The following is a 23692-nucleotide window of genomic DNA, read 5'->3' on the forward strand; positions in this document are numbered from 1 at the left end:
TGTGTGTGTGTGTGTGTGTGTGTGTGTGTGTGTGTGTTTGTGTGTGTCCTGTATGCACAAAGATATCAGTGTCCTGCCCTATCCTTGTCCTTAAGACAGGGTCTCTTACTTACCTAAAGGCTGGTGGTTAGGAGCCTCCTGTCTCCATGCCCCCTATAGGGCTGAGGTCACAAGCACATGTGGTAACATCCAGCTATTTTTATGGGTTCTGGGAACTTCAACTTGGGACCTCATGCTTGTATGGCAAGGACTCCTAATTTACTGTACCATCTCCCTAGTATCCAATATCTCTTATTTTATATTTTAAATATCATCTATCTGCTTATATGTTATCCATATAACACACACACACACACACACACACACACACACACACACACACACAAATATAAACCCAGGACCAGAAAATTGCCTCAAAAAACTCTATACAAAATTTCATGTTGTTCAAACATGATGACCCAAGTTGGATCCTCAGAATCTGTGTAAATGCTAGATGTTGGGACATGGGTCTGTGATACAAGCACTACTATGAAGAGATGAAAGATAGAGACAAGAAAATTACCCAGAAGCTCTTGGTCCTGGAGTACAGGATGCAATAGAATAAACAAAGAAGACCCTGCCTCACCAATGTAGAACAGACACCGGAAAGTTAGCCTCTTACCTTCTCGGGTACACCATGGAATATCTGGAAAACCAGAAACAAAATACAGAAATGGGGAGAGAGAGAGAAAATAGTTTAAAAACTGATAAATTCAGTAAAGTTGCAAAATCAAAAATCAAAATACAAAAATCATTAGCAAGCTAAATCCCCTGGCATAGGCCTGGAATCACAGCTATTTAAAATACTGACAGAGCCTGGAAAATTTAGTGAGAGTGTACCACAAATCAAACTTGAAATAATGTCCAGGGATATATAGTACAGAGGATGAATGTGTATTTGCTAAACATATGTTAGGACCTAGGTTAAATTCCAGGGCTATACATGAACAAAAATCTAATCTAAACAAAGCCAGGTACAGAGGTATACACTTTTAATCCTACCAGTCTCAAGACAGAAACAGACAGATCTCTAAGATATTGAGGCCAGCCTATCTACATAGTGAGTTTCAGAACTGCCAGTGATAGGTAGAGAGGCCCTATCTCAAACACAAAACAAAACAAAACAAAACAAAACAAAACAAAACAAGACAAAACAAACAAACAAACCAAAAGAATCATCAAAACTAAGAAAATGATCATATTTAGAGTAACATGAGACAGATAAAATACTTAAAAATAAATTTATTTGAGAAGATGGAGACATCCACACTAAAAACTGTGACACAAGTAAACAGAATTCCATGTTCAGTACTAGAGGAAAGTATAATTAAATGGCTACTTTTCACAAAATGATAAGTGCATTCAATGCTAAATCCTATGAAAATCTTACAGCAGTTTTCACAAAAATAGAAAACAATTCAGTTAATATGGATTGCCAAAAGAATACATATCAGGAAACATCACACCTCCTAATTTTAAATGAATGAATGAAACTGCAGAGTCAATGTGCCCAATGCACAAAAATAAATGCAGAAAGCCTACAGGTGTATATGACCTGAAGCAGGGAACTTTCTAGAAAAAAATCCTTGGAGCCAGCTTCACAGCAAGATACCCTCAGCAGTGTTTCCTCTTCTATGACATAGATGGCTCCATCAAGGACATAGTTCAGACACAAATAACTCCATCAGGACACAGTTCAGATATAGATGACTCCATCAAGGACACAGTTCAGACGGACTCCATCAAGGACACAGTTCAGACACAGAGGACTCCATCAAAAACACAGTTCAGACACAGAGGACTCCATCAAGGACACAGTTCAGATATAGATGACTCCATCAAGGACACAGTTCAATCACAGATGACTCCATCAAGGACACAGTTCAGACACAAATAACTCCATACAGGACACAGTTTAGTCACAGATGACCCATGATGGTGTGAGAAGCTTCCAGAGAGGATTTGTCCAGAAACACAGGTTGGTCCCTCCTTTAAGAAATGTCCTTATAAAAAATATGTTATTGAACCCCTGGCAATGGGCAAAAAGACACCTTGTTGTTGGTGGTGTTCTTATATCAGTCAGGGGCAGAGCAGATGACAGCCCTTTGTTCATCATAGCTTGATGCCTGGCCTGGTAGCCAAAGCTGTTTCATGCCTAGGGCACATAAAATCCTGATGCCACTGTTACTAATATTTAAACCTAGTGATTATTCTGAACCATCTGGGTGCTGATGGAAGTAATTAAAGAACTAACAATGAGAGCTCTGGGTTCTGTGGCAGGGATATAATAAATAAACATGTTGGGTATGTCATTATGTTTGTAATCCCAGCATTTGGAATGTGATGGTAGGATGGAGGTTATGAGATCTAAACCATGAGCTGGCCTGACTTTTAGATGGCTGCCATTTGTGGTGGTGGTGATGGTGGTGGTGGTGGTGGTGGTAGGGTCTTAAGAAAAGGATTAAATGGACATCTCTTTTTCAGCAGGTAAAGGATAGAAAAATTCCCATAAACTACCTGGTATCTTTCCAGCTGACATAGATGTCTCCTTTTGTGTTCAGAAAAAAAATGTTATTGCCCATTTATTAGAGTAATAACTGTAAATGAAAAAAAAATTGACAAGCAGGAAATTACTCTTTTTTAATGTATTTAATTAAAATAGATTCATATCACCTTCATTTCTCCCTTTCCTCCCTCTGAGAATAATAATCAATGAAAATATTCTGAAAGGTGTATTTTGCTTTTTGCAATTAATTAAACCACAATAAATAATGATTAGAACCATAGCAAATAAAATAAATAAAATAATATTCTACAAATATTAACCTGAAAAATCAAATATTTTTCTGGTGATTTGCTATCATGACCATAAATAGAATTCTCTTTTGGAACTATAAGTAACTTGTAAACTAAGTTTCAATGTTCAGTACAATATGAAGATGTCCCTTTTCCTTTTAGCATATTATTATTTTTCTTTTTCAATTATTGTTGTTCTTGGAGAACTTATAATTCCAATGTACTTCTTATAGATTATTCCCATATCATATTACTAAATGCTCTATATGTATCACTTAAATGATAGCAACAGATATAAAAATACAATAAATCCATGCTCTAACACCATCAAAGTAAAAAATCATGATATACATGTATATACAAGTGCAGACACATAAAAATACATGTAAGAATATATGTGTATATATTTGTGTAACACATACATGAATTAATAAGGAGGTTCAATGCCTTAATTTTTCCAAAAATGTGCATGTAATGAATATATGTATTACTTGAAATATATAAGCTATAATTAAAAATTACTTCATTTCTAATTTTATCATATAAAGTTAGAAACCATTGCATAATAGTCATACTCATAAATTCATTAAGTGAATTTTAACATGAGGACAGTAAATGGATTAAGAATAGCATACACTTTTGTTTCTGAGATGAACTAAAACAAGGACATGTTCATTAATTTTATGGTTGAAGTTGTCCCATGTTTCATTTGTAATCTATATCACGTCAGCGTTTTTGAGGCAAATACCTTTCTCACAAGATCCTTAAAGGCTTGTTTCACCTGCTGGTTCCTTAAAGTGTAGATAAAAGGATTCAGCGTGGGAGCAACAGAGGTGTTGAGCATAGCCACACCCTTTGTCAAGGCAGCTCCAGCCTTGGCAGATGTTTTTACATACATGAAGATGCAGCTTCCATAGGATATGGAGATAACAATCATGTGTGAGGAGCAGGTTGAGAAGGCCTTTTTCCTTTGTTTGCTTGAAGGAAATTTCAGAATAGTTATGAGGATATAGATGTAAGAGACAATTATCAACGTCAGAGTAGTCATAAGCGTGATCAAAGCCAATATAAAGCTCATGAGCTCTAGAGTGCGTGTGTCTGTGCAAGAGATTTGGAGCAAAGGAGCAGAGTCACATGTGAAGTGGTCAATAATGTTGGAGTCACAGAAATCTAGCTCTAAGCCCATGGCCAATGGTGGAAAAATTACCAAGAAACCAGCCAGCCAGGAGCTGATGATGAGCTGGTGGCAGATCTTTTTACTGATGATGGTTGTATAGTGGAGTGGCTTGCAGATAGCCACATAGCGATCATAGGACATGGATGCCAGAAGGAAAAACTCTGTTGAGCCAAGGAAAATCAAGAAAAATAGTTGAGCTCCACAAGCATTATAGGAGATTGATTTGTCTCCAGTTAGGATGCTGACCAAAAACCTAGGGTTACAGACAGAAGTAAATGAAATTTCCAAGAAGGAGAAATTCCTGAGGAAGAAATACATGGGGGTCTTCAGGTGGGAATCCAGCAGAGTGAGTATGATGATGGTTAAATTTCCAGTAATGCTCAGCACATATGTGAGAAACAGAAAAAAGAAAATCACAACCTGAAGCTCAGGATCATCTGTCAGACCCAGGAGGATGAAGTATGTCACTGATGTTCTGTTTCTCATTCCTGGTGGTCAGTATACAACAAATCTGATAAAATCAAACACAGAAAACAAGGAGACAAGACATGAGCCACAAGACAAGCATAGATCGATCTCTCTCTCTCTCTCTCTCTCTCTCTCTCTCTCTCTCACACACACACACACACACACACACACACACACACACACACACAGTCACTCTCTCTCTGTGTTTTGCATGTGTGATGTTGTCTATATTTCAATTACATCTTTGAAGATACATTTTTTTATGTTTAAAGTCAGTCTAAACTATGTTTTTATTCTGCCACTATCACTTTTACTATTTTGTAAAATGTACTAATTTCATTGTTGCCATCATTATGCTTTTCCTGTGTTATCTTTTCTATTAAACAAATTGAGGAAACCAGTGGTCAACTTATTCTATTATCTACAATAATAGTATAAACATCAAACTAGAAAAAGTAAATAATATAACTCTATTAATATTTTCTCAACAAAACAATAAAATCAACAAATGTCATTATGGTTTTTGTATTTTAAAAAGTTAAATAATATCCTTCTTTAAAAAATCCACAGTAATTTTTCATTTAATATATATTTAAGTTGGAAAATTTTCAAGTTAACTAATATATATATATATATATTAACTAAATTGAAATATATATCAGTTACATATATGAAACAGCTATAAAAAGAACTGCATGAGAAGACAGTAAATAAAGATAAAAGATTGTACAGAAAAATCAGTTTAAAGTATTAATAGTTAAATTGAAAGGTCGAAAAAAGAGTAATATGCTTAGCTCCCTTAAACCAAAATCTATACCATAGTCCTGTAGCACAAAGAGAAATCACTGTTTATGTCTCTCCTCCCACAAAGCTCGGCTCCTCACAGCACCCCTGATATTTAATATGGAAACATGCAGTAAAATATCTTTTTCATGTGTTTTCTAATATCATCCAACATCTAGGATCCTGACATATTCCTCACAATATTTTAACAACATGTATCTAGATGGGAGTTTTATTGCTATAAAATTATTCAGATTATCCCAGTATTTCCCAAAGGGATGTTGCTAATATGTTTCCCAGGGGAAAAAATTAACAGCATTTATACTATGTTTGCAACACATAACTTCAAAAATATTCTACAAAGTGTGGAAATGCATAATGACTTCTGGGATGAATAATAATAGGACACTAATGTATACAAGTAAAAGATTACTTCTAGCAATCACATTTAATTGGTTTGTTATGTGACCTACATCCCAGGTGATTGCAGAACTTATCTGCAAAAAGTTAGCAAAGCATTTTCGAAGGAATGAGATCTAACAAGAAAAACAATTACCTTCTCACACTGACTTTCATAGGACAGTGTTGAAATTAGGCTGCATCCTACTCTGTTACTCCATATTCTGTAAAACAGTAGTGGAAATTTTTAGGCTGGGCTTTGCCCTGAGACTCCATTTCATAAGCAGTTTTTGACTCCATTTTGAGGGTGGAGGATAATTATGGCATAGTGACACAAAATATGTGTTATCCTCAACACAAGGAGAAGTCAGTTTAAAACATGAAAGTAAAACTGCAGTAGAGTTTTACTGAGAAAATACAGCAGGCCTTGAACCTGCTCTGTAGCCAAGGATTGAACTGCTTATCTCCCTTCCCTTATCACCCAAGTACTGGGATCATAGGCAGGACCACCATGTTTTGTTCAATATATTTTTCCACAGTTTGACATACACATTAATTAAAGATGAGTTTGTTTTATTTTTAAATAAAAATTAATTTAAATTTAATTAAATAAATTTATTTATTTGAGAATTTATGGTAAATAATATATTTTGAGATCCTTTAAGTTTTTTTCTGATCTGACATTTTTCAAAGAGAACATGATACATTAGATCACCAATTCCCCCCAAATCGGATGGTTTTGTGTTTCTTATCTTGACCTACTTAGCTTTTCATACTATAAAGTCATGTTATGGGATTGTGTTTAAAACAGGAACCCGTGTATATTTTATGGAGACTGTATATTGCTAAGTGAATAATTTTTTACAAGCATTTACACTATAAGTTAATGGATTCTATATCTAATGTTTAAAATCAGACATTAAAACCTAGTGAATAACCTGCCTACACACTACACACCACTGAGAAGTCTATTGGAATGTTTCATTTCTTGGTTAAAATCCAAGTTAACAGTTATATTATGGTTATCTGTTCATTGGTCTAGCCTAAAAACTGTTTTCCATAATTTCATATACTATCATGGATATGGTCCTATCTCATAAACACAAAATTTTATTATGCATTTTTTGCATTTCCTTTTAGTGTGTATTTGTGTGAATGTGCTGCTATGTGCACACTCTCAGAATATGGACGGTGGAGCGCCCTTTGTAAGTCAGCTCTCTCCTCCACCATAAGGGTTCTGGGAATTGAACTCACGTCATCAGGTTTAATGAAAATCTTTATATACAGAGCCATCACTGCCCTCTTATGCTTTAATAAAACCAATTATTTTGGTGTCAGTGTCTCTCTCCAAACCCAGAGCTCACTGAGTTGACTGAGGATTAACAGTCAGTGAGTCCCAGGGATTCACCTGTACTTCATCCTAGATAACCAGATTGCAAGCACACATCATCATCAAGGCATTTTCCATAGGTTCTGGGGGTTGGACTCGTGTCCTCATGCTTACATGGGAAACCCTTTATCCAACTAAGCAATGACAACAGCCCTATATTTTTAATTATATCATCTTTACCTATGCTCTTTGGTTTACACACAATATGAATGTTAATTGTTAATCTCTGGAGTTCTCAATAATTTTATATTATTTTTGATATTTATATGTCCACCAAATAGTGTGTACTTCTTGCAGTGGTTATTTGAAATCTTGAAAGATGAACAACACGTATTTGAACTATTTGTTTAGGCCTCAAGCTGTACACTTAGATATTTATTCCCATGTTAAATGGGTTTCTATAAATCTTGGGTTACACTTCCTGAACTATTTACTCCTGATCTCTCATTTCATTTATTCGATGCTAAAATTGTATGTAAAAATATAAAGACATAGGATTATTCCAGGAAAGTTTGCTACTGTGCTTTATTTCAAGAGTGATCTTCTCCAGAGCATATGTGCCAGCCTCTTACAATCTCTGTATTTATTATGGATATGTAGCAAAGACCAGAGTTCTCTTACCAGCACCCATGTCAGATTTGATGCCTATGAACACCCTAGGCACTTGCACACACATACATATACCCACACACAGACACGTGATAAAAAATAAAACAAATCTTTAAAAAGTGGCCCATACACATGGAAGATCAATATTTCAAAGCTATTTTCCTTATGTACATTCTGACGATTTCATTCTATAGAAAAGAGAATAAAAGTGTGTAGAAACTTAACCTTTCTTTTTAATGTTTTTTCTACTTTGAGAATATCAGATGATATATATGGATCATATCCCTTACCTTTACCCAACTCTTTCCAGACCATCCCAATTCCATCTTATTTTTCTCTCTTAAACACACACACACACACACACACACACACAAAAAAAACCCCACACACACATGGGAAATGGAAAAACAATCCAAATTCTGTTGACAAAAATTAGCCTGCCCAGAAGAGTAAGTGACATACGCAGTGTCACTCTACTGAAGAAAACTATCTCTTTCTGTGCTTGTTTGAAAGAATATGGCCCCCAAAGGAAGTGGCACTGTTAGGACTATTAGGAGATGTGGCTTTGTTGGAATAGGTATTGAGTGGTCCTGTTGGAAGAAGTGTGTCACTAGAGAGGGCTTAAGGTCTCCTTTGCTCAAGGTACATTCAGTGTGGTAGAAGTTTTACTTCCTGTTGCCTGTGGATCAAGACATAAAATTCTTAGCTCCTTCTCCAGCACCATGTCTGCCTGCACACTACATATCCCACCATGATAAAAATGAACTAAACCTCTGAAACCATTAGCCAATTTTTCTTTATAAGAGTTTTCAAGGTCATGTGTCTCTTAACATAGAAAACCTAACAAAGACACTAACCCAGCAGCGAGTAATTGTGCATAAATTCTTTTCTACGAATGAGACTTTGTGCTACTTACCTTACTCAATGTTAAGACATTTTCTGACTTGAGCTAATGCAAATGGATATTGAGCATGATGCCATAGCCTCTGTGGATTTGTATGGGCATCTGCCTGTTGACTCTGGAAAATGCTCTTTTCTTGAGAACTCTTCATAAAAACTATAAAGAAACATAATTTTCTAAGCTTTGTAACTACATTGCAGAGTATGTTTTTAGGATCATTCACTTCCGAGCATCATTAGAATGAGCCTTATAGATATTATTATTTCATCTTTCATCTGATTTTCCAATATGAGGCAAGAGTTTCCACCTAAACCCTGAGAGAATTTAAGAGGAGATCCTAAAGGAGAGGTAAGAACAGCTTTCTACTTCGTGTCTCTTATTAATGGCCTCCATATAGAGACATATTACCTGGTCATGGCCACTGCCTGCCTGCTTGTGAGCACAGCCTTGGGCTTAAAAACACAGGCATACTGCCTAATACTGCAACCCAGAATTGGGGAGTTATGTGTGACTCCTTGGTACCTGTGCCATGTCAAAAATTGGAGTCGGCTGCTGCTGCTTTTGTCCTAGCCACACAACTTAACAGTTTAAAACTCTCCTGGTCAGAAAATGAATGACAGATACACAATAAAACAGATTCAGATGGAAAAAAACTTCTAAACAGGTGTATTTAAAAATATACATAGGTGTCTGAGAGAAAAGAAGGGTAGAGAAAGTCCTTAAAAAGAAATAGTGTAATTAAAAAAAAAAAAAAAGCCCCAGAAAGATGGAAAGCACAAAATGTCTGGATACTGTACATTATTGTGTTGTCTCTGGGATTTTTAAACACAGAGAGACATTTGATTGTAGGGGCTGCTTAGTTAAACTAATGTATATATCTTAAAGGTATCTTGACTTCAAAATTTGGGTCTAAGGATATGTTGCTATGGAAAAGACGCTCTGCTTTTGTTTTCACAGAAGATGATAAGCTGTGGATTCCTTCCAGGTTAATATGTTTCCATCATGGAAGACACCTTTGGAGTTCTCCAATTAAATCAATGGCCCAGATGAACCAACATCCAGAACAGCTTCAAGGCAACTAGCAGAGACAATGCAGTCTCACAGTCTACTACAGCCAAGATGTAACCATAGTTATAAATTTTCTCAGGATCCCCCATGAGATTGCCATGGCCCCCAGTCAACAGGAAGTAGTATGAAAAACTATACCCAAATTCCCAAAAATTGCTTATAAATGTTTGTTTTTATTCAAATGGGGTTGATTATAAATACAATCTCTTTCTAAAGAAGTAAAGGGGATATAGATGTGATAGGATGAAAGGGTAGATTATTGAATCTACTTTTAAAAAACAACTCATTTGAAATATTTTCCATTGCTATTATTTTAGTTTATTGATAAAAATTAAACTTAATTGTTATGCTGTATGTATATTCCTACTCTTGTTTAAGGTATTACATTTATGCAACTCATTTAAAGTTGTAACATATAACAAAGAAAACTATGATAACCAAACTTATAGTCATATTAGTTAAGTTTTTATTTATAGAAAGGTATATAGTGAGGTAGGTAATATTCAAATACTTCAAAGGCCTGCAGAATATGTCATTTAAAATGTTTTAAGAACTGAGACTTTTCTGGACATTGAGATATATCTGCTCCTAGAAGCACTAATTACTTCAAAGAGGATGACTGGCATTGAAAAACTCATTATGGAGTTTGCTCTCTATGTGGCAAATGCTAACCACTGAGCAAAAAGGTACTCTTGCCTCAACTACTTGACGGATACTGTACAAATGGGACATGTAGGACCCATAGGAATGTGACCACTGAACTTTACCAAAACAGGACATGATGGTCCTTCAGGTTCCCGTTTCAAAGAAGATACTGCCAGACATTCTGCAGGATATGAGGAGAGGTGACTGATAAACATTGTCAATAGGCAAGACAATGCTTCAAATTTCCTATTTCACTAAAAAGTCTGCCAGAGATTCTAGGCCTGCAGGCTGAAGTGATGCCCCAACATTGGACAAGAAATTTGAGTGACTGTCCAGGAAGCCAGATGTCTTTATCATTTCTAGAATTTTGGAAGTGGCTTGAAAATGCACTCCGTGTCTTCTTAGGTAATAGTATATCATTCTGGGGTCTTTGATGGAGTTGAAGACTAGATAATTACAATTATGGTTTCCTTGGTAAATTAGATATGAAACTCTAGACTCACAAAAATAGGATAGAGGATAGAGTATTTTCTTTAATTTCGCCAAATATAAGTAGACTAGATATTGTAACTGCAATTCTTGCTTTAAAACTGTTTTGTTACAAGGAATTTTACTATGTTAAAGTTAAAACCTCTCTTTGGGATTAGACAGAAAGGGGGATGTTCTGTGGGATGTCTCTCTGTATGCTGTAAATATGTGTTGCTCCCATTGATTAATAAATAAAGCTGTTTCGGCCTATGGCAAGAAAGCATATAGCCAGGTGTGAATTTCAAGAGAGATAGAGAAAGAAGGGCATAGTCAGAGGAGACATGATCTAGCCACCAAAGAAGGAAGATGTGAAAGTACCAGTAAGCCACAAAGCCATGTGGCAAGACATAGGTGAATAGGAATGTGTTGAAATAAGTTTAAAGAGCAAGCCAATAGAAGCTGGAGCCATAGGCCATACAGTTTGTAATTAATATAAGTCTCTGTGTAATTATTTTATAAGTAGCTGCAGGACCTCAGGTGGGAAAGATTTGTCCAGATCATGGGGCAAAGCAGGACTGAGAAACACAGCCAACAGGTTTATTTATTCACTTTTATTTTATGATGTGGGTGTTTGCCTGCCCAGATGTTTGTGCACTTATGTGCATGCAGTGCTCATGGGGGCCAGAAGAGGGCAGAGGATACTCTGGAACTGGAGTTACAGAAGATTGTTAAACCACCGTGGGTGCTGGCAATCAAATGTGAGTCCTCTAAAGACAGCAAGTACTCCTGACCACTGAGCCATTTCTCTAACCCCTTTTAGAGTTAATACCAGTACCTGTTTGTCAGGCATACCTTACAATCTCCAAGTGCTTGACATGTGTGAAACAGATGAATATAGTGTTATAACAATGCAACACGGGCCTTAAAGAATTACCATTTCTTTCTGAATTTCTAAAATGAGACCAGATCCTCCCAGGAAAAAGGTCTCAGGGCCCTATAACTTATCTCACAAGTAACCTATCCATATTCTATGACCTCTCTTATAAGAAAGGAGGGAGCCAGACAGTGGTGGAGCAGGCCTTTAATCCCAGCACTCAGGAGGCAGAGGCAGGTGAATGTCTGTGAGTTCAAGGTCAGCCTGGGCTACAGAGTGAGTTCCAGGAAAGGTGCAAAGCTAGACACAAAGAAACCCTGTCTTGAAAAGCCAAGGGAAAAAAAGAATAAAGAAAAAGAAAAGAAAAGAAAAGAAAGAAAGAAAGAAAGAAAGAAAGAAAGAAAGAAAGAAAGAAAGAAAGAAAGAAAGAAAGAAGAAAAAAGAATTGAGTGAAACTAGGAATTTTCTCTCCCTAATTCTGTTTTCTGTAATCAGTGATAGAGAAATTCACTGTTCGGGTAAATTGAAGGAACTGAGCCCGAGATTCTGGGGTCAGTAGACTTAGGAGAAGGGTCCTGAACTGTCCTTATGGTTGGAATACTGAAAGTCCCAGGCACCTGTGAAGGACAGGGCACTAGCTCTGCCTTTATAAGAGTGGCCCTACCTGCTTATGGTTGTCCCTCACTGCTCAAGAAAGGATTTGGAGACTCATTTGAAGGATCCACTTGGAATACTTTTTTTGGTGATTCAAATTTATTTGGAAAATTCCTGAAAAACTTTTGCAAATTTAGGGTTGTTGTTGTTTGTTTGTGTGTTTGTTTTAATTTTTTTCACTCCAATTTCATAAGTTTGAGAGAAGCCAGAAGCATTTGGATTTTCTGTCATTCCAGTACAGTTTAAGCTCTTAAATTCTGTGTTGGTTCTGTGCAGCGCTGTTGTGAGATAAAGATTCAGAGAGCTAAATTTACCAGAACCTTGTTTGTAGCATTCGATTCCTGGAGAAGCCCTGCAGTTTGACAGCCTGGGATTCCTCATCTCCCTTTGTGCTGCCTCCTTTTCACCACTCGGGAAATCCAGCAGATCAATGGAAAGTAACTAGGCTTTGTGCAAGTTCTCAGGGAAGTGTGCACTCTGCAAGATGCTGTCATTAACTAGAAGTGCTAAATCAATTTGTGTGCCACACAGGGAAATAAAACCACAGTAGGCTAACATTTAACCCGCCTCTGGAATTGCTGAGATCATGTGTTGAGTAGGGAGTGTTTTTTCCAATTTTCCTCTTTTTTCCTGAACTAGATTTTCTTGCTGTTTAATTTGCTTTTTAATTTTGGGTGGTTTTTCTTTTCCTTGGAACCATTGCTTTAATCTTCATGAAATGCAGATATAAATCCCCTTGGGACTTAGAACATTAAAGAGTGTAGAAGAAAGTTTATTTTAAAATACAGGTAGCAAACATCTGGAAGTTGCAACTTTACCTGAAGTTCAATTTCACATGCCAAGGGCCAATAATGTGCAAAAATTAAACTTCAAAAGAGTTTGAAGATTCTTAAAGCCGTTCCATATGTTAGAGGTATAAGGATATACCATGTAATATTCAGGCTATAAAATCATTGCCATGGTTTTAAACATTTACTGTCTTTATTTATCAGGTTGGCGCACCTACACAGCATGTGTGCATAACATATATACATATGTTAATAAGAAATTTTATTATGGCTATTTACTATTTATGTAATATTCCATAGGAATGTATTTGTTAAAGATCTTTATGTTAAATTTATGGCCCATAAAATTGACTTTTCATTAAACAACTACACAGTTTGCCAACCTTTATAAACAATAATACTCATGGTTGGATACAATTTCATAATACTTAGTGGACAAATTAACTAAGTTAGTAAATCTTACGTGGAAAAGAGATGAATGTTTTGCTCTTAAGGAGATGAACGAATTAAAAAGTGTACTTTTATTGGTTTCTCAGCCAAATTTCTAAATAACTTTGTATCAGACAAATAAAATTTAAATCACTGGGCACATATGTGGAGATGTTATATGCTTAATTTCTGGGTCTTGCTTGGTATAAGAATGTGCAATGTGCATATATTTTATAAATGCTGAGATGAGCTGCCTTTGCTTTTGGAATGATAAAGTAAAGTTATGTTAGTTACTTTCCTTGTTGCTACAAAGCACTTGGCAAAAAGCAACTCAAGGGAAAACGGGGTTCAGCTGAAACGATTCAGTTCATAGTGACTGGGACAGCAGAAAGTGGGAAAGCTGAGGCCTCTGGCCACTTTGCGTTTTCAATCAGGAAACAAAGAGCAATGAATGCTAGTTTTTAACAGTTTCTCCCTTTCTGCAGTCTGGGACCCCAGCTCATTAAAGAGTACCTGTTTAAGTTGGAAGCTCTGCTCCAGCCTCACTCTCCTCCATTTCAAACCCCGCCTCCCCTCAGAAAGTGGTGGTTTCTCTCCCACCCCACCCCCAGGTACTCAAGTATTTAAACTACCTCCTAGACAATGGCCCACTCTGTTCTCTGTCAATAGTACTTTCTGAACTGCTGCTTGGGATTATAGAAAGCTGGAGTGTGTTTCTATATCTCTGAGGGTTTTTAATACTCTACTTTTGTTTCAAGTATTTCTATTCAGGCATCATAAAATAAAGAAAAATTAAATAAAGCCTGATGAATATGAGTGCTGCAAGTGTCCATAAAGCAGCCATACCTTCATTTATACCCTAAGGAACCAGCAAGTAAAGCAAGCATTCAAAGGTGCAGTACACAAATTGGGTATCCTTGTTCTCTTATAGTTACTTTGTGTGCTATAACATAGTAAATTTTATAGTTTCAAAGTCTATCTCTTTTATTTCTATAATCAAGTATATATTATACATTGGTTTTTGAAATCTTTAAGAAATGTTGACAGCTTGGGAAAGCCCTAGCCAGACCCAATCCCAGTACCAAGAGGAAAATCAGGCACAAAGTCCCACCCCAAGCCCAGGAACTCTTGGTAATTCTTAGATGCCCTGAAAGTCAGGGTTAGTTTTTTGTTTGTTTGTTTGTTTTTTCCAAAGAGTGTAGATCTGGATAAGTTGATCACATTCCAGTGGAAGACCATGCAAATAAGAATACTTGGGAAGCACAAATTGGCCTTAATGGTCAAAAAAACCACAAGAACACAAAGCAGAGTGAAGAGGGGGAGGATAGCTCTGGGAAGAATTGTGCAAAGGAGGTTGAATTTGATAAAATGCATTGTACATTGTTCACAAAAAATAATAAAAATAATAAAGTTTTTTTACCCCTGTAGAATTTTCTAGAAATGTTACATTTTTAAATAAATATTCTGTGGAAGGATAGCATATAGCAGTTTTAATTATGCTTATATGTCCATAAAGTTTATATATTCTGTCATCAAATACTTTGGGAATTAAATTACAAATTATATTTTCCATATTTTCAAGATAGATATTTTGATAGCATTTCAAGATTTTATATGTTCTCTATTCTCATCCCCTACAAGCAATATGCTCTATTATAAAGCAACTTAAATGCAAGATTATACTCTGTAAATTTTAAAATGTGCCACACTTGTTTTGTCTGTAAATTAAATGAGATACTCCTTTACAACACAAAAGTTAATTTGAGAATGCACTCTAATAATTTCAATCATATGGGCTTCATTTCAATAACTCATCTTCTGTCTTGAGGTCTCTGTTTTGATTAGTAGTTATATTGTGAGAAAGTTTCACATTCAAATGTTCGTTTTATTCTTTCATGTTCTTCCAACTAATGCATATTAAGAAATTTTATGTTTCATCTACTTTATTTCTAAATATGTAGAGCACCACAACATACAAACTGAAAATGTGGAAAATGAAAAGTGTTTTATACCAATTTCAATGTATTTGAAAGGAACATCTTTTAATAATGAAGAGTTGAAAAGAATGTGTAAAAGGCATTTGAAAATATGTAATTCAAAATCTCATTCCAATATTTAGAGTTTTAAGTTTTAAGATTTCTGTCCTAGAAATAAATATGTTATTAATTCTCTTAGATTTCATACATTGTGGTTTGATCATATTGACCCCTTTCCTCAACTCCTCCTAGTTCCACCCCCATCTCCCTATCAACTCAATTTCATGCACTATTTTTCATTTAAAACCCATCATACCCAAATATGCTCCCCCAATACTAGATGGAAGGATATCTTCAGGAATGTAGTCAACCTAGCAGAGGTCACACCCTTAAAGAAAACTTACTCTTCCTCTCCCAGCAGCTATTAATCATATTTCCCACTCTGTAATCAGAATACAGGATGTTCCATCCTTCAATCCACTGTTCTGTTTTCCCTACAAATGAAATGACCAGGGTCTTCCCAAACAGTAGTGTGCTCCTGCTTTCTTGTAACTGAAGAATTGTAGTCGCTGCCTTATTCCATCTTCAATAAACATGACTTTGTCTCCATACCACTGGAGGTGTCGTGTTCTTTAATAATAAATGATGTTTTCACTCAGACCTGGTACAAAACCTTGGGGATTTTTGTGGAAATTACACTAATTGACTATTTTCATCATTAACTCTGAAAGCAAAATAACTAAGTTAATAAAGAGTCCTAGTATCTATAGGGAATCTTGTAATGTTGATGCTGAAGGAGTCTAAGACCTACAGTAAAATTTCAACTTTCTTCAAAATACTTTAGGATTCCTAAGAATTCTGAGCATGGATGGGCTCCTTAATTATCTACTTAAAAATATATGAGAAGTTGATAATTATTACATGTACCCATGGCAATATTATCATAACTTGACAAGAAGTATGTCTTTTGTGAAAATCCACCCTATTTTATTCTTACAGTCTCCAAAAAACTCAGCACATTGATATATATATATATACTAGCAGCCTGGCTAGAAAACATGGCCTAACTAAATTTTCAGAAAGTAACTTACAGAATGTAAGTAAGTAAATAAAATCTTTAAAGAAAACAATCTGAATTTTATACACATATAATCAAAATTACAGGGAAGATTTACTCTGAAGTTATATGTAAGAACAAATTACTGAAAATCAGAACAGGAAATATTTTTATTAAGAAATCTATTATTAAAATGAGTTCAAATTGATGTAAGATTAAGTTTGCACAATTCTTCCCAGATCTCTCCTCCTCCTCACTCTGCTTTGTGTCCTTGTCCTTTTTTGACCATCAAGGCCAATGTGTGCTTCCCAAGTATTCTTATGTGTGTGGCCTTCCACTGGAGTGTGATCAACTTATCCAGATCTACACTCTTAGGAAAAAACTGGCATCTAAGAATTACCAGGAGTTCCTGGGCTTGGGGTGGGACTTTGTGCCTGATTTTCCTCTTGGTACTGGGATTTGTTCTGGCTTGGGCTTTCCCATGCTGTCAACATTTCTTAAAGATTTCAAAAACCATTGTATTACATAGAGTTGATTGTAGAAATAAAAGAGATAGACTGAAACTATAAATTTTACTATGTTATAGCACACAAAGAAACTATAAGAGAACAAGAATACCTAATACAGAAATTTAGTAACTTTGAGAATATAATTAATTAGATCTTAATAGAGTTCGTTATTTTCAACATACTTTAATTTCATTTGCTTACAGAAAACAGTAATTTGTGTACTGCACCTTTGAATGCTTGCTTTACTTGCTGGTTCCTTAGGGTATAAATGAAGGGGTTTAACATGGGGACCACAGAGGTATTGAGAATTGCCACTCCTTTGGTCAATGATGCCTTTTCTTTTGCGGAGGGATTGGCATACATGAAAATGCAGCTTCCATAAGAGAGGGAGATGACAATCATGTGAGAGGAACAAGTGGAGAAGGCCTTTTTCCTCTGGCTGGTAGATGGAAATTTTAAAATAGTCCTGATAATGTGCATGTAAGATAAAATCACCAACGCCAAGGTGAACATCAGACTGACCAGAGCAAAGTAGAAACCAATCACTTCTAGGAGCCAAGTATCTGAGCAAGACAGTTGTAAAAGGGGGAAAAAGTCACATGCGAAGTGATCAATGACATTGGAAGCACAGTAATCCTGCTGGAGCAAAAGCATAAGGGGTGGGAAAACAGTCAGAAACCCACCCAGCCAGGTGCACAGCACAAGCAGGGTGCAGAGTCTCCTGCTCATGATGGTCGTGTAGTGAAGGGGCTTGCAGATGGCAACATAGCGGTCGTAGGACATGGCAGTGAGAATGTAAAATTCACACAATCCCATGAAGATAATGAAAAAGATTTGAGCAGCACAGTTGTTATAGGAAATTGTCTTGTTCCGGGTGACAATAGACCCCAGAAATCTAGGGATGCATACACTTGTAAATGAGACTTCCAAGAAAGCAAAATTCCGGAGGAAGAAATACATTGGTGTTTGCAGATGGGAATCTACAAAGGTCAAAACGATGATAGCCAGGTTTCCAGTGACACTTAATATATATGTGATTAATAAAAAGAGGAAAATCACAATCTGGAGGTCAGGATCATCAGAAAGGCCTAAGAGAACGAACTCTGTAATCTCCGTGTGATTCATATCCTCTCCTCTCCTACTCCTCCTGTTTCCTCTTTTAAAGAAATATAGTGTAAAAAAATGTAAAGGAGTAAGCTATAACTCATGATTAATAGCATTCTAACTAATACAGTTCTAAATTATCTGCTATAGTTCATGACAATTAGATATGGACTATTATCTTTGCATTGTTTTAGTAGATATTTATGAGTGCAGCTTATTTATTAATCTCAAGTATAACAGGAGATCTTAGAAAATTTTCACAATGTAAGACATATTAGAAAATGGAAAATAAAGTTAGTAATTTTTGCTTCATGTCTAATTAGGATGAAATATTATTAAAATATGTGTAAGTAATATGAAACAACAATTTTCCTTTTTAAATTAATGTACATTTTAGAGAGGACTTCCTCCTAAAAGCATAAAAGGGTGATTCTAGTGCTGTTGAAAGGTAATGGCAGCGCTTTACTCTTTAATATGTAAGAAATCAGCCAATGATTCTCATTAGCAGATAAAATATTTAAAGATTATTATTTATGTTTAAGTAATTAAATTTATTTTAATAGCAATATTGTGGAATAACTTAAGAAAAAAACATTATATATGTTACATGAGTAAGATATAACTTGTAATTATCTTATTTAACAAATAGGAAATATATACTTTAGGTATTGATTTATCTTTCAATTCAATTAACATATACAACACTTGATTCTGTCTACAAAGTTAGAAATGCAAGTATTGTACAAAGAAAACTGCCTTTTGAGTTTAAAGAGACATGTACTATTTGCTTTTCATTTTTCTCTAGAACACAAATTGCAAAAGTCATTACTTACCTTGGGTCTTAGCAGTTCTGTCTCTTGAACTGTCCTATATTTATGTTTTCCATTTGGTCCTATTTGTACTTATTTATGAAGTTTTATGGACAGATATTTTATTTCCAAGCTTTCTTGATCCATATCAAATCACTTGTTGTACGAATCTATTCGTCTACAAGGACACATAGAGATATGTAGAGAACTGTTCCCATTCATCTTCACCTATTAATTCTCAGTTATTTAAGCGCAACAGTGGAGGATATGGTTTTCTTTAGATTTGATCTATAAAATCCTGAAAATTGTTGCCTCTGTATTTTATGAAGGCAGAGTTTTTTCTCTGAAGAACAGAGTGTAAAGGTTTGGCTGCTCTGCTGGACACTTGCAGCACTCATATTCATCAGGCTTCATTTAATTTTTCTTTATTTTATGATGCCTGAATAGAAACTTCTATTATGATTCAGTCATCATAAATAGAGTATTAAAAACCCTCAAAGATAAAGAAACACACTCCAGCCTTCTATACTCTCAAGTAGCAGTTCAGAAAGTTAATATTTACAGAGAACAGAGTAGGATGTGGCAGCACTGCTATTATGATTACAAGATGCTTAAAATAGAACCCTGCTTCTGACAGCTTGTACTTATGCTAAAGATGCTCCAGGTGTATTTGTTTTGACTTCAAAAGACTTGAGCCCCTGGGATCTAAAAGTCCAGGCCATAGCTCTGCTCTCCTGTAGACCATGGGGGATTTCTAGAAGCCATCCTTCAATATCTCACTAACTTCTAACTCTGGATCTCCCTTGAGAATGTGTTCACTGTTGTATCCCAGAGAGCCCACATGTTCTCACCTACTAAATACCTACTTACATTAGCTACAATTACTTCACATTTTATTCTTATCTAATAATTCATGAGCAATAAAATAATTATGAAATGTGCTTTGTTGAAAGCCTGGAACACTTTAACAGTTGATATTTAATTATATCATTCAAATATACATTTTCTACATATTTAGTGGTTTATTTTTAGTTTTGTTAGGTGTCAGGGTATAATGAAATAAAAGGTTATAATTCTGTGTTAAATAATAACAATTAAAACATATACATTGTGCACACAATGAAATAAAATGTCATTTTACAGTATAATTTAATCCTTACTATAAACTTTTTCTTTATTCATATTTACTTTACCTGTTAGCCTTTATAGTGTTTTAAAAAATCTATTCAAAATTCTAATAAGAAATATCATAGAGCACTAATATTTTATTTATGTGAAATTCTGGTTAGTGAGTTATATTAATAATTTTTCCACAGATTTTTTTCTCAAATATTTTAAAATAAATATATATAACAAGACAATAATGACATAATGTAATTATTATTTAATAGCTAAAATTCATATTATATATATTAATAAAATAAATGTTATACAGTTTGATAAAGTAGCTAACCACACATTTATGTAAAACTGAGGTAGTATATATGGTAAAGTTTTTATTTTACATTTTCCAGCTTACTGAAGTATAAGTGACATCTGTATACATTTAAGGTATGTAACATGAAGCTTTGATATACATATACCTCTGCATCCAATAGTAACAGTCATTCATAGAGAACTATATAATGGATGAGATGCAAACTTGAGGATTTCTTTAGTGTTAGAGAGTATGAGGTAAAGAAGCAGCTTGGCAGATGTGGCTCTACATCACAAGGAGTGATATCTTTACCAACTTAATTCCTTGGAAATAGCAAAAATATTGTTACCATTTCTTTAACCGCAAAATACTAATTAATAAAAAATATTTCACCACTAATCATTGGAGGAAAATTTGTATTAGTGTCTCAAACTGTACTCTTATCTTTTTCTGTAGGTTAGATTTAGATTTAGATGCTCATTTCAAATTTTGCTTATTTTATTTTTCAAGAATAGCTCAGATAATAAATCTTCTATACTCTTTCATTTTATTTGTGTTACTCAAAATATAAATTCACTATATTTATTTATGTGATGATCCGTGTGCACGTAACTAAACATGACAGGTCTAGCTCCCTGACTTTTTGCCTTCATGTATTGCTGTCAATTAATCTACCAATTTCTGCTGCTCCTGCTGCTGCTGCTGCTGCTGCCCCCATCATCCCTTGCTGGCATCAAAATTCAGTTTCTTTGGCCTTCCAACAAGAATGAAGACAATGACTCTCTGGGAATCTTACAGGCCTTCCACGCCAGATTAGGACTGCTGAAGCATCCAGCAGTGTGGAGTCTGATCATCTCCCAGTTTCAGTATCCCATGTGAAGACAGCCACTGTTGGGTTACCAAGACTATAATTGGGTAAGCCAATCTAATAAATTTTATTTTCATATAAAAAAGCATAGTCCAGAGTGTAAAATTTAAAGTTCTAACAGAAATATGTTTTTATTATGTCATTATATATAACTATATATAATATAGTCATATATAATAATGATTACATAATATAATGATATATTAATAGTTATTAAAACTCTCTAGTTTAACCCATTAATTCATGATACTAAATGGTGGTAATGTAAATATACAGTTTGTCATTGGCTTCTTTGTTGCCATAGTTCTAGCCCTCTGCTCAGATTCCAAGATGGATATGAATACTTTTTACCTGATTGCCAACACATGTACTTACAGTCTTTAATAGAAATAGTTCAGACATATTTTATATGAACTCTCTTTATGATGACTTGTGACATTTTTTGTATATCGCAACTTCATGCTGGTTGTACACTGATATATGACATATATGACATGAGGAATGGATTACACTACCTTATGGCCATCTAATGATTTTATCTTTCTACACTTAGATTTATTTTATATAAATTTTACCGTGTATTATGTTTTTTATCATAATTTATCCCAACTTAATTCACTCTATGTATATTAAATATATGGTAGATAATACATGCATTCATGCATTAACTGATCAGCATATGTTTTAATTTTTGGGCTAGATTATGATTGATAGAGATAAAATATTATTAAGCAAGGCTCTTTATAAAGCAAAGGGCTACTCTTCACCATCATAAGTTGTTAGATCTTGGGCCAGCTAGATGACTCACTGGGTAAAAGTGCTTGCTGTGAGGCCTGATGACCTGAGTTTGATATCAGGAGCCTAACTAACCCTGGAGGGAGTATACTCCACAGCTGTTTGCAGTCTCCACACCTACACTGTGGTGTGCATGCCAACATTCTCTACCAACAATAATAATTAAATAAACCTCTAGAAAAATTTGTATACATTTAACATATCTTTGCTGATTTTTAAAGGTTTTGATACGCATTAGAAGTAGATTTACCTTCATTCAATATTTTTTCTTTCTGTAGATATGTGTGCTTTCTGTGTATTCAAGTTAGCTAGGAGGAATTGTCAGCAATAAGCTTGAAAGTATTTGTGGTGATATTTTATTTGTGCTTTAATAAATAAAGCTTGCCTGGAGATCAGAGTAAAAAGCCAGCGATTATAAGTAAACACAGAAGTCAGGCAACAGTAGCACATGCCTTTAATCCTTTCACTTTGGAGGCAGGGATCTGTTTGGATCTCTGTGAGTTCAAGGCCACACTGGGAACAGAGCCAGGTGGGTTGGCACACAACTTAAATCCCAACACTAGTTAATGACTGAGGCCTGGAGGTCTCTACAGACAGACAGGAAGTGACAGAGCTGGGCAGGAAGAAGTGATGTAGCTGGACAGAGAAAGCAAATCAGATGGCAGAACAGCAAGGCATATAGGTGTGGGTAGACAGGAAGTAACTTGATTTTAGAAGCTGCGGAGTTGGTGAGGTAAGGTTAGCTGTGGCTGTTTCTATTTCTCTGATCTCTCTCAGGCTTTAACCTCAATTTCTGGCTCCAAGTTTTTTATTTAATAAGATTATTTAGAAATTTGTCTATAAGTATTGCCTATATCTAGGAAAAATTTTTCATTGACAGTCATCCAGAAATATCTCTATCTCAGTTCAAATTCTTGGTTGAAAACATGAAAAAATATATACAAGTGCAGTCAATTATTATGAAAATAATAATTATTTTAACATTGTTGAGCTTAATTGAAATATTTTAGGCATTATCATAACAAAATTTTTTTGAATTAAGTATAACATCATCTCTTATTTATACCTGAAAAAATATGAATTCCAAAGAATGGTAAATGGTGTCATAAGTATTTCAGACTTGTAAATGTTAACTACAGAGCATAAGCCCAAGTGGACTAACTTCAGCATTCATACACTTATTAAATATCTACTGAGGCAATCATGTGGTGTTATGGGATAATGCTTTTGTATACTAGTTTAATAAAACACTGAATAGCCAGTAGCCAGGCAGGAAGTATAGGTGGCGTGAGCAGATGAGGAGAATTCTGGGAAGAGGAAGAGCAGAGTGAGGAGTTGCCAGCCGAACACAGCGAAAACAAGATGACAAGGCAGAACTGAGAAAAGGTACCAAGCCATGTGGCTAAACATAAATAAGAATTATGGGTTAATTTAAGTGTAAGAGCTAGTCAGTACTAAGCTTGAGATAATGGCCAAGAAGTTATAAATAATATAAGCTTGTGAGTGATTATTTTATAAGTGGCTTGGGGGTCCACGGGGGTGGGGGGGAGTGCAGGCAGGACCCAAGAAAACTTCCAGCTCCACATTTGGCTGCCAAACGTGGAGCAAGAGTTTCCACCTAAAACCCGAGAAAGCTTTAAACAAAAAGATTCTAAAACGGAGCTAAAAA

General features: G+C 35.2%; 2 protein-coding genes and 1 non-coding gene across 3 annotated transcripts; 1 reads left to right on the plus strand and 2 right to left on the minus strand.

The window, feature by feature from the left end:
- Positions 1 to 2063: 2063 nt before the first annotated feature.
- LOC114683567 lies at positions 2064 to 2207 on the plus strand. The gene has a single exon (XR_003733171.1). It is a non-coding gene; the product is annotated as a small nucleolar RNA SNORA48 (small nucleolar RNA).
- A 1349-nt stretch (positions 2208 to 3556) lies between these two features.
- On the minus strand, positions 3557 to 4498 carry LOC114683535 (olfactory receptor 6C76-like). Its single transcript, XM_028857860.1, has one exon. It carries the CDS (start codon positions 4496 to 4498, stop codon positions 3557 to 3559), a length of 942 nt encoding a protein of 313 aa, XP_028713693.1.
- Positions 4499 to 17219: 12721 nt separating this feature from the next.
- On the minus strand, positions 17220 to 18155 carry LOC114683557 (olfactory receptor 6C3-like). Its single transcript, XM_028857884.1, has one exon. It carries the CDS (start codon positions 18153 to 18155, stop codon positions 17220 to 17222), a length of 936 nt encoding a protein of 311 aa, XP_028713717.1.
- Between the last annotated feature and the right edge of the window lie 5537 nt (positions 18156 to 23692).

This window comes from Peromyscus leucopus, chromosome 18, assembly GCF_004664715.2.
Source record: "Peromyscus leucopus breed LL Stock chromosome 18, UCI_PerLeu_2.1, whole genome shotgun sequence".
Taxonomy (NCBI): domain Eukaryota; kingdom Metazoa; phylum Chordata; class Mammalia; order Rodentia; family Cricetidae; genus Peromyscus; species Peromyscus leucopus.